The 14014-nt window shown below is 38.7% G+C and overlaps 1 protein-coding gene across 4 annotated transcripts in view; it reads left to right on the top strand.

Moving 5' to 3' along the window:
* RPS6KA2 (ribosomal protein S6 kinase A2) overlaps positions 1-14014 on the top strand; it is a 282442-nt gene that overhangs the window by 34318 nt on the left and 234110 nt on the right. The window contains exon 2 of one of the 4 annotated variants that reach the window (XM_071430787.1): positions 2779-2930. The exons of the other annotated variants lie outside the window; for them this stretch is intronic. Within the exon in view, the coding sequence (XP_071286888.1) occupies positions 2883-2930 (48 nt within the window). The 5' untranslated portion in view covers positions 2779-2882. The remainder of the gene's footprint in view (positions 1-2778; positions 2931-14014) is intronic. 4 annotated transcript variants of the gene reach the window in all.

The raw sequence follows: 14014 nt of genomic DNA, 5'->3' as shown, positions 1-14014 counted from the left end.
ATCCTTTAATTTTAATATCTGCATTATCTGGATCTTTTGCTGGCAACATACAAGGATTTATCCCACAGATTTTGGAAACATACTGTGTTTTTTTTTCCTTCCCCCTGCTTCTCATCTCGGCTACTTTTACCCAGGGTTTATTAGTGGTTGATTAGAAGTGCAGTCTCTTTATTCTGTAGAGCATCTCGATTTTCAAGCAGGGCATTTGCAGTTGTAGTCAATTTGAATTTTGTATTTTTACCATGCTGTATAATTTAACATATATGATCTTTCATACTAATATCTGCAATATGGTTCTTCAAAATGAAATATTCAACATGGTTGTATACTAATTAAAACAGTTTTAAAAGGGCATAAGAGAAGACAGTTGAATTTCAATGCAAGTAGATCTGGCACACAGCTCACTGATTTTTGGCTCATTCACAGATGCAGATGGTTGGTTGTACCTTTTTCTCTGGAGTAAATTTTCAGTATTTAAATGTTGATATCACCGTTGGGCTGTCGAACTATCCTTTTAGGGTTTCCTATGCTGACTGAGAAGAGTTTTCCCATTTTCTGGTTTATATATGCCTTAATGATGGCATATCTGATCGAATGGCTGTAGTTTCACTGGTATATATTAACAGTGGTGGATTTTTTGTTATACTCTTGAATATAGGACTGAAAGCACCCAGTCAATTAAAGTGAATTAAAGTGCAAGAGAGAAGAATTAGACTGGATTTTATTTTTTAAAGTATTAGAAATTTAACTGAGCTACTAGTCTGAAGTGACAAAGTCGAGGTGGGTACGGCCAAGGTGGTGATGAGTGTAAGTTAACATGATATTAACAGTAGGTTATTGATAGTCTCAGGAGTCCTGTAGCAACTTGCTCTCTCAAAAGGATGTCTGTACGGTGTCACACGGCAGAAATCATGTATCATTAATGTATCTGTGTTGATTAACGTACATTAATGTGTCATTAATCATCTGTGTTGATGGTTCCTGGTACTTCTCTGGAGGTAGATGGAGTATTTTAAACAACCTGGTTTTATTTGTGATAATGTGCAAAAGAAAATAGTGGCAAACATCTGTAACCCTTCCAAGAGTTATGCACAGGTTCAGTTTGGAGAGGCTTTTTTCTAGATGCTAAGAAAGGGAGGCACCAAAGAACAAGTGGCCTGATCTGCCCTAAATCATGTGTGCATACTTTGTGCTTAAGTGAGTGCATGAACTTATTATGACTGCATCAAATTTCTGTCCTATGCCGTCATTTGAATCACAGGAATCAACAAGCCATGTCATCCTAGAGTGTCTGAATATACCATAGCTAGTTAGCATAGAGAATTTTGTTTCTCTTATTCTTTAGTGAGAGTTGTAAGGCTGTGGTTAGAAAAAGTAATCTTCAATAACTAGGAGGTGAATTAGCTGAGTTAAGTGTTTGCATGTTGACTGGGAAGAACTTATGGATGTTTTTTGAGAGGGGTTGCTGTGATAAATACAGAGTTCAGCTAATGATGTCTCTTTTTAATGTGGCCACTCTCACTGCAATATTTTTTTTAAACAAGTTTTGAAAGGACCCATAGCTCCCTTCTTGCTTTTTGAATATAGCATCTACCTGATGGTTAGCCTATGTGAATATTGTTTGGATGTTGGTGCAATTAAGTAGCTAAAATGACATGCTCTTAAACTTACGTATGAAAGAATGCCTTAAATTGACAAGTTTCTTAATATAAGTAGATTGGACCTAAGCACAGTCCTGTATTTTCTGGGAAAAAAAATCTACTGAAGAATGACATTTGAATTTGATTATTGCAGTGAACATCTTCAGAGCTTACTCTTCAGTATTATATACTGAAGCAGCAGTCAAACACCGTATCAGATATTTTTCAGCTTGCTGTTTGTAGGCACCAGCAGCTCTTGGACTAGTGAATGATTCTTCTTGCATACATGAAGGGTGGTTTCAGAGCTGGGTCTGAAAATGGCTGTGTTGAAAATATGACTTTGCCCTGGAGAGTGAATGAAAAAGGACATGTTTCAAGCTCCCAAAATCACACTGTGGTTCCTAAAAGAATTTTTTTCAGAACCAGAAAAAATTAGTTGTGAAGAAAACATTTAACAACCTTGTTGCCTACTAATCCTTGAAAGAGCAGCTGTCCTTCCAAAGAAAGGGCAGCTGCTTAACGTGTAAGAGTAAACTGTAAATTACATTTCCATGTAAACTTATCTGTGCTGCTCAGTTTCTTCTGAAAGCTTTGTGTGAAACAATCAGGTAAAGACAGGTGCTCCTCCTGTAGTGGTTTAACATTGAATTAGTATGCTTTACAAAATTGGCATGCATAGAAAATACAGTATCACCGAAACTGTTTAAGGAGTTGATCTGAAAACAGTTGCTTGGAATAAATTATAATTCAGTAACTGAGCCAGCATGAAAATAAAAAGCTAGTGAAAAACATTTTGAACAGCATTCTGACAGGAAAAAATAGCTTTTATTAAAATTGGGTAATTTAGAGTTTTCCTGTTTAAGAACAAGATGTAATGTCACCTAATAAGAGAGAAGCACTCAAGGAAAACAAATTAAGACTTCAGCTGATGCATTCTTTTACAGGGATCTGGTGCTGTAAATACTGATTGCATGATTTATGGAAGTGCGTATGTTCTTTGTAGCATTAAAAAGGAGGATCTTTAATTTTTTTTCAGCATTGTGGAAAACAATTTGGTAATGACTGCAGTATTGGCAGAATATTGCTCTGTTGTAGCTTGTGATAAATGCCTCTGCCTTTTCCCCCCTGCCACCAATAGAAGTTTCTGTCCTTAAGGAATATGTGACTGAGTCACTGATGCAAAGGACAGCAGAATGAAGAGATGCCTAGCACCAAAAGAATCTGACAGCACGGACCTGTTAAATGTCTCTCTGCGCATTCTCACATGGGAGAATCATACACATGGGCAAGGTATTTTGTGGTTTTTGTTTCTGGTATTTGTTTGTATTTTATGTAGAACAATATATTTCATACATGTCTATAAAATTAGCTGTTTGTCATATGCATGCTTATTTGTTGTGTTCCCAAGGACCCAGTCAGCCTGAGGAAACTGCTGTATCTTGGTGATGATGCCTGTCCATCTTGGGTGGAGGGCTCAAACCCCTCATAATGGAAGGGTTTTCAAGGTCTCTCCCCCATCCTGCATGGACACCACCTGTAATATTCAGTGTCACGGTTCCTGTCCTCAGTGATGACGTTGTTCAGTACAGGGTAAACTCTTGGGAGCGTGGGGAATTTTAGTCAGTTTACCTGACTCATATATTACTGTGTGATTGCTGCAGGACCTGTGTGTTGAGGTTGGGAAATGTGCCTGATCTGGCAAATAGCCTGCCTCTGTCACGACTGGGACAATGTTACAGAAAAAGGGGGAAATAGCACTCCCCAAATATGTTGAAAGGCATAGAAGGCACGAGAATTAACTTGGTGAGCTGTTTCAAATGAGTGTGTGGGGTTTCTCTTATGCTTTGTTTTGCATATAACTCACTAATAGGGGTGTGCATATGTGTGTAAGGGGTTTCTGGTATCTGGTCCAGAGAAGGTACAGGTTGCCTCAGCTGGAGGCAGCCTTCTTGGCTCAGGCTGCAAGGACCTGAGGTGTTTGATTCGTGAGGGCTTTGGTCTGTTCATGAGGCTGGCACATCATGACCTCTGTTGATATTGCTTTGTCTCATGAGTACATGCTAATTAATCTTCATTTTACTACTGTTAGGACTCAGACAGCCAAGCAAAATTACTTCTGGGAGTTGTAGGGATGCTTTTGAAGCCAGATATGGGAAAGGATTCTTTTTGTCACAGTCAGATTACAATGCCTCAGACTGCTAAGCTGCCAAGAGCTGTTGTAGTCTGGGGTCAGCAAGGCTGCTGGGTGGGTGTTGAGGATGACTGCTGTTCTTGAGTATGAAGATCTAAGACTAGTCAAGCCAGACGTCTTTCTCCACATGGTAAAGGGAAAAGAACAGGTTGGAGCTGGGACACTGGGTGAGGGGCAGAGCTCTGAAGAAGCAGCCTTGGGTTGTTGCTGCATCTCCTGAAGGACTTGAGGATTGGGAAAGGTTGGAGAGTGCTCCATTTGTCACTTATGCAAATATGAAGCAAATTGCTGCCCTGTGATACCTATCCTGCATTTTGCATCTGTCCCCCCCTGGGACTGTGCTATAGGCAGGGCTGGGCAGGAGGGAGGACTGTTTTGCCCCATACACTGGCCTCTTTCTCTAGGCAGCTGCATGCCTTGATTATGCCTAGAGCTGACAGCAATGCTGTATTGTCTTCCAGATGTAAAATGGTGTTAAGGAACAACTGTGATCTTTCGAACATGCAGTGTTAGCTGTAAGTCCATAGATGTTTTTATGAAGATCCTTGCTGAAAGTTGTGCTCTAGAAAATATGTAAATATTTAAGATAATCTAAGTCCTCAGTTCCCAGAACAGGTAATGGATAGGCATGATTGCTTTGAGTAAGAAATCACAGTACACAGAAAAATCACTGTCAAACTAATTCTTGAAGCATGTGTTTTATGAGGAGAGGATAGAAGGAAAAACTGCATATTATTTCTGTTTGGCTTTAAAAAGAAAAGTTGCAAGCAGAAGCAGTTTGGATCTCTTACTGTTGGTGTGAAACATTAATGGTCAATTAAAAAGACTTGCCTACTTCACCATGAGAGTACAAGTCTTGGACTTGTCTGTGTGCACTGGTGGGAATTAAGGCTCTGTGAGTTTGTTGGTTCACATGTTTTTGTAGCACTGAGTGGCAGAAAATGTAACTGTGTTTTGTTGTTAGCTTTTTGTGAAAAGTTGCAGTAGAAGATTTCTGAAGTGTACAAGTGTCCTAAACTTCACAAGACACCAACAAGACAAGTATGCTTTTGAATGTGTAGTTCTTGTGGCTGAAGTACTTGTTCAGTTCTTGGTGTCAACAAAGAATGAGGCAGGCTGTTCACAAAAGAAGAGGGAACTTCTATTCAAGTCAAGGCCAAGAGTTTTATAAGGAAAGCAATAACATTCTGAGTTCAGCCTGGCTACAGTTGTGTATTAAATGCATATAACATACATACATGGAACTAATATAAAGACAAATGATATCTTAATATGGCCTTCAGTCATGTATAAACACTACACCTGCTTTTGCATGTTACAGCCAAAAAGCTGTATCCCTATATATAAGGAATACTAAGATTGAATATAAAATACTCCTGAATTTAAATAGTTTGATCACTTTTGAAATGACAATGGGAGCTCATCTTTATACTTGTATTCTGTCTTTTCCTCATGGAACAGGACCTGTACATATTTCCTGCTCTTTGTACTCGTCTCAGTGTTCCAAAGGAGTATTTCATTTGAGGGAAGCAAGGAATGGTTTGTTTTTGTCCTAAGCAATACTGTATTCTCAGAAATAGCTGAACTAGTTAAGCTTGAAAGTTTGCAAAAGAACTGAGCCTGAGGCAATCTTCTGGCATCAAAAACTTCAGTCTAAATAGACTTGAGTTGGTAGCAATAGAAGCAGCTGAGGCATAGCTCTTTGCTAGAGGTGTGTCAGTAAATTCTAGAGGAGGTGGTGCTTGTGGAGGCGTTCTGGGAGCCCCAACACGGAGGGACAGCGCAATTCAGCTCCTGAGCACTGCCTGCACTCTTTCCTCCTCTCCCAAGCTGTGTCTTGAGCAATGCCGTGCTCAAGTCTGTGACCACAGCTTAGAAATATCTACTGACACATACCACTAATGTGCCAGTGAGACAGCTCCTGCTGTCCATGGGTTATGTAACTGCATTGAAAATGAATAGTGAATTCATTTGAGCTGAGAATTCATTCAGTTGAGAATTTGTTTGTGGTGAATGGGCATCTGTGCAACCTGGGTGGAGTTGTGTTGGTATGTCATTTGCTACACATGATCTAGCAATTATTTCAGGGCCTAGAAAAAATAGGGGACACGGACAAGAATAGCACATGGACAAGAAACTTTTTATTCTTGGACTTGATGTGGAGGAAAAATAGGTTGTTTTTTAAACTGGCACACTGGCCCCAAAGAGGGGTTTGGATGGAATAGCAGTAGGTATGTTCAACAGATTGATTAATAGTATTAAAAACTTCCTGGATTTCTGATATGAATCAAGGAGGTAAAATATGAGCTGTACTTTCCAAGTCCAAAGGCTGTATGGGGTTGATCGATGGTTCTTGAATGATCATTCCATGCAGGCTTTATTCTTCCTCCTCTTCAAAAAAACCCCCAAAAAAAACCAGAGAAACAAGCAAAACAAAAAAAGAAACAAACACAAAAGCAACCCTAAAACACAACAGTGGTACAGGACCTGTGGAAATGCCAGCAAGTGTCCATCTCCTAGATGTACCTGTTGACCTATAAAATTGCTTATGTGGAGCTTAACACTCTCTTAATGCTTCAATAAACTTGTGATCTAGTGAGACAGACCTTGGCAGAGCTTTGAGAAATGAACTCTTTTGCCTGGGGGAAAAGCCTGGAGAAGCTAAATGCTACCAGGTGATCTTGCTGTGCTCCACTGGGCACTTCTCCTGGCTGTGACACACTATTGCCTCCCCTGGGAGAGATTCTGGGGAGAGCAGGACCTCATGCATGCACAGAAGGGAGATTGGGCATTGAGCTTTGTAGAATTGATGTGAATGTCCTGGCTATTGCTCACCTAATGTCTTTTAAGTACGTCTTGTAATTTAACTCGTTTAAAGAATTGGTAGATAAAGAGACACTACTTGAAACACGCTGTAAGATTAAATGCAAGAAAATCAACAAAACAATTATGTGTAGTGTTACATACTTACATACACTAAATTTTGCCTCACATAGATGTGTATCAGAATAATATGTTTCCCCCCTAATCCTTCCCGCACAGCAGTGACATTCCCCCCTGGAGCACAGAATTGTAGTAATATCCTTGAAGACTATCTGCTAGAACTACTGCCTGAGGGCTTGCTGCTGAGTGTGCAGAAAATGTACCACTTCTCTTATATGAAGCTTTCTAGTATTGTGCAGATTTTTGCTCTGCACAGCAATTTCTTGAAATCTACAGTCAAAAGTTAAAATTTGGGTGGAGGTGTACAGTATATCACAGCTTTCTCTCCCCTTTGTTTTCTTACAGATTTCTCTCTCCTTTGTCAATATAGCTGCCTTTGTGCAGCATTTCTTAAAGAGATTGTATGACCAATTCACTGTTAGTTCAGGAAAGTTTTCTCTGAAATACCTTTTCCTTTTGGCTGGAGGCAAGCACAGGTGCTTTAAGATCCAGGTTCTCCCCATTTGGGAAGGAATACCTCATGGCTTCAAATATGTCCCTGTACCCAGTGTCTTGGGGCAAATGTTAGAGCAGTGTAAACCCTTTAAATAACATTTCTTCTGAGTTTCAGGAAGAAGCTCCCTGTGTGGTGATGTCTGGTTTCACTCTGCTGCCTGCTGCCCACCCCCAGGGGCACTGGCTAGTTAACTTTTACTGGAAAGATACACACAAAGCTAAATGTGTATTTGTTTTTTAAAGTGACATCAATACTTTTTTACTGCTATGAATATGTTTTGAATCTCAAGTAAGAGAAATGTGCAAGAGATGAGGACTTGGCAGTCTGAAAAGTGTTACTGCCTCTGTCTGCTCAGCCACCCAGGATGAAATACCTCTGAGTCTGTGGTGGGCTGTAATTGCCTTCTGAAAGGCTCTTCCACATACCTGTGTGTAATATCAGATTAAAGCACAGAAACCAAGGAAATATTGCAAAATAACTGTTCTTCTCCTCAGTATACTTGTTTTTGGTGTGTTAGAAAAGTGGGAAAAGCTGATTTCTTGCTGCACATGCTATGGTGCCATTGTCAAGTGCACCAGTACTGTAGTCACTGGGTGTGTCTCTGGAAAACAGCTGACATACTTTCATATTAAGTTGAATTTCTCCATACCTTTAATTATTTTTTGAAGGTTTTTGTGAATGGATATATGGCTCTCTGTGAAGAGAAACCTCTTTTGGTTTATTTCTGTTAATGACTCTTGATTGTGGTTATGCTCAGATCAGTTACTGCAGCTTGTTGCAGAGGATTCTGAGACCCAGTTCACAGCAGAAATGCTGAACAGAATTCAGCTAAGCTTTTTTCTTTTGCCTGCAGTGCATTGGACCTAATTCTGCACCTCTCATGGCATTATTTTAAAATAGCCCTATGCCATAAAGGGCTGTTCCCTTCTGTAGCTTCCAGGGATACCAAGGCCAGAGCATTCCTTATGCTTTTAAGCCCTGCTCTTCTATAGCTTGGCTGCACACTGTACATGCCCTAACTTCTGATGTACCCCTAAAATCTCCCATTGCTGAGTAATCCTATGCTGTCCACTTCCAAAACATTTCACTGAGAATTTGTGAGGACTTGTGGTGAAGAAGCATTTGAAAGGAGTGCAGTGAAGCAGCAGAAGTTGACATCAGGACATGCACGGGCTTGGTGTTCAAGAACCTGTCTCAGACTGGAGTAATCACCTTATTCAGTGGGCCTTCTGTGTTTGCCATGATAATATGGCATAGGAGTGGAACTTGTCTGCAAAGAATAGCTCAGCAGCTTTTCTGGGGACAAATTCAGTATAAAAAAATTGATGTACGTTACTCCCTCTTATTCTGCACCTTTTTTTTCTGAAGCCTGTTATCTGAGTTTAATGTGTATACTGCATTTTTATCACCTTTCAGAACAACAAAATGTATTATGGCTTGGAGAGTCTTAGTAGAAAAGTCATGTTCAAAAGACTGAGAAATCTACAGCCCTGGAGGAGAAGTGTGAGGCAGAAAGCATTGTTTGTGTGAAAGATTCTTGAAATAAAGAAACTCTTCTCCAAAGCTATAACTTTTAAGGAATTAGAAATATTTTGGTTCAGGGGAGTGTACATTTCTGTATAAATTCTGGCAGTGTTGCCATTAGTCAGTTCTTATTTTCTGCACAGGTAGTATGCTAGATTCTTTGTTTTAACTAGGCATAGTGATGATAAATATCAGTTTCTTGTTCTGAAAATCAGAGCATTCCCACAAATGACTTTATCATCATGGTTCTAAACAGGTACTTTTCCCTGCATGGAAATTTGTCTGTCAGGGAATGTACCTGTAAGAGATTTGTTCTCTGTTGTCATTCAAGTTATTTCCCTTTGTTAACGTGCAAAGCTCATAGTGTGTTTTAGAGAAGAGAAGGAATTAGCAGCTTCAGAAACCATGATTACCTTGTGTGGGCAAGTTTTCTTTGCAGAACTGCAGGTTACTTTGCAGGTGTCTTCAGAAGCAGTTAGTAATGTGGTTTTGATTGTTTTTTTAATCCTCTTCAATTTATTGCTCTACTTCTTGGCTGACTTTTTAACATACTTTTTTCAAAGCTTTGCTCTATTATACTTCATATGTTTCTTTATCTTGATCTTTTTTAGCGAATGTTCTTCAGCTTTAGAAAGCAATGCACTTCTAATAGCATAGTTCAGTGAAATGAATTTACATTGATGCTAGGACAGTATAAATGTTCTCAGTTGTCTTTGAGCCCTTTTACTTGCTCTTCCTCCTTTGACAACTTTATTTTTAACTTCAGGACTACAGTATCTGTGCTAATCCAATGGTGGTTGCAATTGATAAATTTTACCACATGAAACCTTCAGAGCCACAATATTCCACTTTTCACTGCCTATGACTTAACAACCCAGATCATTTTCTGTTCCTGTTTTTGGCATGCCAGAAAGTCCTTCAGGAGTTTGTTGGCACTTGATGCAATATGTGTGACCATTCTAGTACTTCACCCTTTGTATGTTGCACCTGAGTAGACTTTTCAAGTTACAGAACTATGCTAAGGGAGGATTCAACTTTCTTTCTATTTGTAATGGTAGCACTTCTTTAGCTGTCTCTTTGATTATACCTGGCTCTGTACATCCATTAAAAAGGAACCAGAATTTGTACCTTGATCTATGCTGATATTTACAGGATTTGTTGAATAAAATGGGGCAGACTAGGGAGGGAAGAAGAGAAGTAACCTCAACTGCTGCATAATGTTCAAGCATAATTATTGTTATAATATACATTATACATATATAATATAATATTATATAGAATATTATAATAATATATAATATATATAATATATATTATATATATATTATATATACACATAATTATTGTTATAATAATTTTGCACACCTGCACTTAAAATTCAAATAATCATAGAACTAGATGCAAGCTAAATAATGTGTCGAGGAAAACAATGTCAACATACAGAAATTCAAAAATTGATCCTGTAGGCATTTTTTAATCTATTATATGCAAAATCATTTAAACACTACTTGTAGTTGTGGTGCAGCTGGATGGCTACTTGCACAGAATTTCTCATCCAGTACAACTCATGTTGAAATTATAAACAATAACTATATCTGGTCATGACAGTTTTTAGCATGCCTGAAGGCTCAGGGCCTTAAATATCATTGGTGCCTTTGGGCTCACTCAGAAACTTTTTGAAATGTGCAAACAGTAGAGTAATTGCTGGTATTGTAATAAAGCAATGTTAAGCTGACCTTTTATTTGTTTGTTTGCTTTTTTTAAATAATATTTGTGGAAACCCAAAAGAGAGGAAAGAATCATGAGCTGTGCAAATGAGTCATTGTGGTGTCATCGCTAGCTTTGTTCTGTTATATTTTGGTTTAATGCTTTTTCATCCTGGACCAAAACCTCCTTAACTTTTAGCTAGTGGTGGTTGTGCTTTGATGAAATTAAATTTATGGACAAAACTGTTAAAGAATAGTTCTTGTTTTGAAGTGTTCCCCTTCTTCTCAACTTACTTTTCCAGGTATCTTCCCTAGCTAAAATTTGAGAATGCAATGGCAGCAGCATCCTCCAAAATGTGTTCAATGTCAGGTACTCTGAATGGTTTAGGTTCAGTCTTGCATGTGTTGTGGTTGCTGAAGAGTTACTATTTTGATGTGCAGCAAACACAGATTTTGTAGGATTCTTGTTTTTCCAAAATCTTTCTAAGTCCAAGCAACTTTCTCCTGCTGTTGTTCACTGCTGAAGCCTTCTCACAGAGACAGGTAAAACTTGATTCCTTTTTGCTTAAGACATAGGCTATTTTGGAGAACTTGTTTTTCTGACTTTAAGAAGAAACGTTATTCCCAGAATTAATCGAAGGCACCTCAAACTCCCAGTATTTCAATTTATTTCTTCTTAAGGAAAAACTAGTGGCTGAGCACGGAGATTTTTGTGTCAGCTCTATTGTATCTTCTCCTTGGATTACACCCAAGGGATGCTGTTCTGAAAGATGTAGCTCCCTTTTCTGCACCTAAATGAGGCTTTAGCTTCTTCCTTTGTGGAATATTCAAGTTGTTTCTAGTCCTCTGGCATAATCCCTGAATTCTTTGCATTGATTTCCCATTTGTTTTGTCTGTATCCAGGATTCAGTACTGTTGCTAACAGCAAAGCACACACGCTGTGCACCTTCTGCTGCAAGCACAAGTCATCCTTCCTGTTATTAGCTGTTTCAATATTCTGAATGCCATTCAGGCCATGTTAACTTTTCTTACTCCTTTGCCTGTGTGATCTGCCTTCACCTTTTTGCTTTAGTTAACGTGGTCTTCCAGTTAATCAATGCATCCCCTTGAACATGGGTATCAAGTGTGTGCAGCAAGTATAATCCATACATAATTCTACACAGGCAGCTGCATTTTTTTCCTTTCCATACTGGGACCAGTAGCACTGACGTGTTTCACCTTCTTTGTAGTTTTCCAGAGCAATGCAGTGTCGTCTTTCAGCAGTCATTGCTGACCTTCAGAAATTATATTTAAAAGGGTGAAACATGCACATGTTCAGTTTTCAAACTCTCAGGAAGTAAAAGCAGCAATCTTGGCAGAAATCTCCTCTCAATGACTTCTGGTGCTGCTATATAAAGGAAGGTATGAGTCATGCAATGAAGGTAGGTTCCTGTACATTTCCATGCAGGCATAACTTGGATTTTTTCTCACCTGTCTTAGGCTTGATCCAGGCTACTCAACTGGGTGAGTCTTAGAGGGAATATAAGCTTATATACTGTGTTTTCTAGAGAGTAATAAATCTATACTTTAGTTGTGCAGGTGTAGAGATAACTTAGCTATTTCTTACTAGCAGTTGTATCAGCTCAGCACTGCCTAATTTAACCTAAAGAGTAAGTCTGAGCTGTATCTTCATGTAAAGCTCCCTGATGGGTATTAGCTGCATTCAATCTCTCACTGGTCTCCTGCACCAAGCAGAATAATGTTCCATCAAAACCAGCAGAAATTATTGACATTGCATTTAGAACTTTGCATATAAACTAGGATTTAGTGTTTTCTAATTTTTCAAGCTTTTTCATACTGTCAGCTGTATTTGCAAGACTCTACTAGTTTCTAAAAGACACTGGTAGAAGTGAGGAATGATAAGATGTGAGATCAACATTAGACCTCCAGTGATGCTCTGTACAGAAGTTGTGGGATGGGTCTTTGGCACAAGCTCCCACAGTAGGTACCTTGGGAAGACCTGGAAGACAAACAGTCCCTAGAGGGCAAAGCTGGGGTGGATGGTGTGAAAGAAATCTAAGATTGTTATTTTACTAATTCTAATCCAGGATGTACCATTTCTGAGTTGAATTGGGAAGATAGTTAACTAAGATTTGAAGCACAGGTTATATATTTTGTTTCATGTGAATACCCCTCCCCCTTTTAATAAATTTGGGGGCTAATTTCAAATGTTTCAGCCTTTGACTAGAGTGAAGTCAGTGCACCATGACATGCCCTTATATGAAAAATAGCTTTCTGGCCAAGTGGAAATGGAATTATTTTCCAAGGGAGATTATTTCCCTTCAGGTCTGCCTACAGGCTGCTGAAAGTTGTGCCATTCCCAAAGGAAGCAATGAAGCCCTTTTCAAGTAGGCACTAGCTATGTTCAAAGTGAGCTCGGAAAAGTGTGGACTGGGGAGCTCATTAAGACGAGGAGTTGGAAGTTTACAAGTGTTTTTATATTGAAATCAGGCATGTTTATTTAATCTTTAAAACATAAAGATTAAATAATAAAGGCGGAGTTGAAGGAAAAGCAAGTCTTAGTATGTCTTTAATAGCCATCTAATAAGACAGTCTTATAATGGATTGGAAATGCTTAACTGCATTACAATACTAGAATCCAATGATTGTGTGAGGTTATCAATGAACTACAATGCATGCCTCTACCTTGAACTGTAGTTAGCTTTCTCTTGTTTACCCATAGAGTTTTATGTTGCAGTTTCCTGCTTTGCTCACAGATCTCAGGATCTGGGTATTCCTCAGCTCTGCTTTCAGAGAAGTGAACTAGTAGGAGCCATACAATTATACAATGTGATTTTTCCTTCTCCCCTTTTCTGACTGTTGTAGTTTAGTAAAAAAGGAAATGTGGATGGGCTTCACTGTGGCTTTTTACTTATATCTTTTTTTAGAATTTGGACTTGCCTTGTCTGTTTTTTTCTGTGGTAGATTATTTATTGCCCTCTCCATTATGTTGCACTTCTGAAAAACTGCCATACAAAACACCCTTAAAGTAGCCTTAACATGTCTTTGCTAAGTGAACGTTTCTCTATTGTTCTTAGTCCACTGCTTGATGTTTGAAATGAGATTCTGCAAACCAGGTGATAGACTTGTATAAAAAAATCTTCTGTATGAACTTTTTCTCATCCCAAATTGGTTTAAAATTCTGTTTTATGTCCTCTGTATTATAGATAGAGAAATATATTTATGAGTCACTCAAGCTACCAAAATGGGAAATTAATCTAGATATCCAAAACAAAGCCCATGCATGAGGTTAGTCATTTGATGGAGCTCTTAGGCATCAGCTGCAAGGTGTTGGTTCTGTAATACCATGGAAGACTGATGCTGCAAGCAAATAGTTCTGCTTCTTTATGGCTGGATGTTTATAGGATCTCTTTCCCTTTTATTCTCCCTTCCATTCTCCCTTCTTATTATTCATATTGTTTTTCTCCTTCCTCAAGGATAAAAGTTGAAAAAAAAACTGTTGGAAAAAAACCCC

This window comes from Agelaius tricolor, unplaced genomic scaffold (genome assembly GCF_023055355.1).
Source record: "Agelaius tricolor isolate 1412-34295 unplaced genomic scaffold, bAgeTri1.0.p SCAF_1, whole genome shotgun sequence".
Lineage (NCBI taxonomy): Eukaryota > Metazoa > Chordata > Aves > Passeriformes > Icteridae > Agelaius > Agelaius tricolor.
Note: the sequence above shows the minus strand (reverse complement) of the source record. Positions and strands in the feature narration are given on the sequence as shown.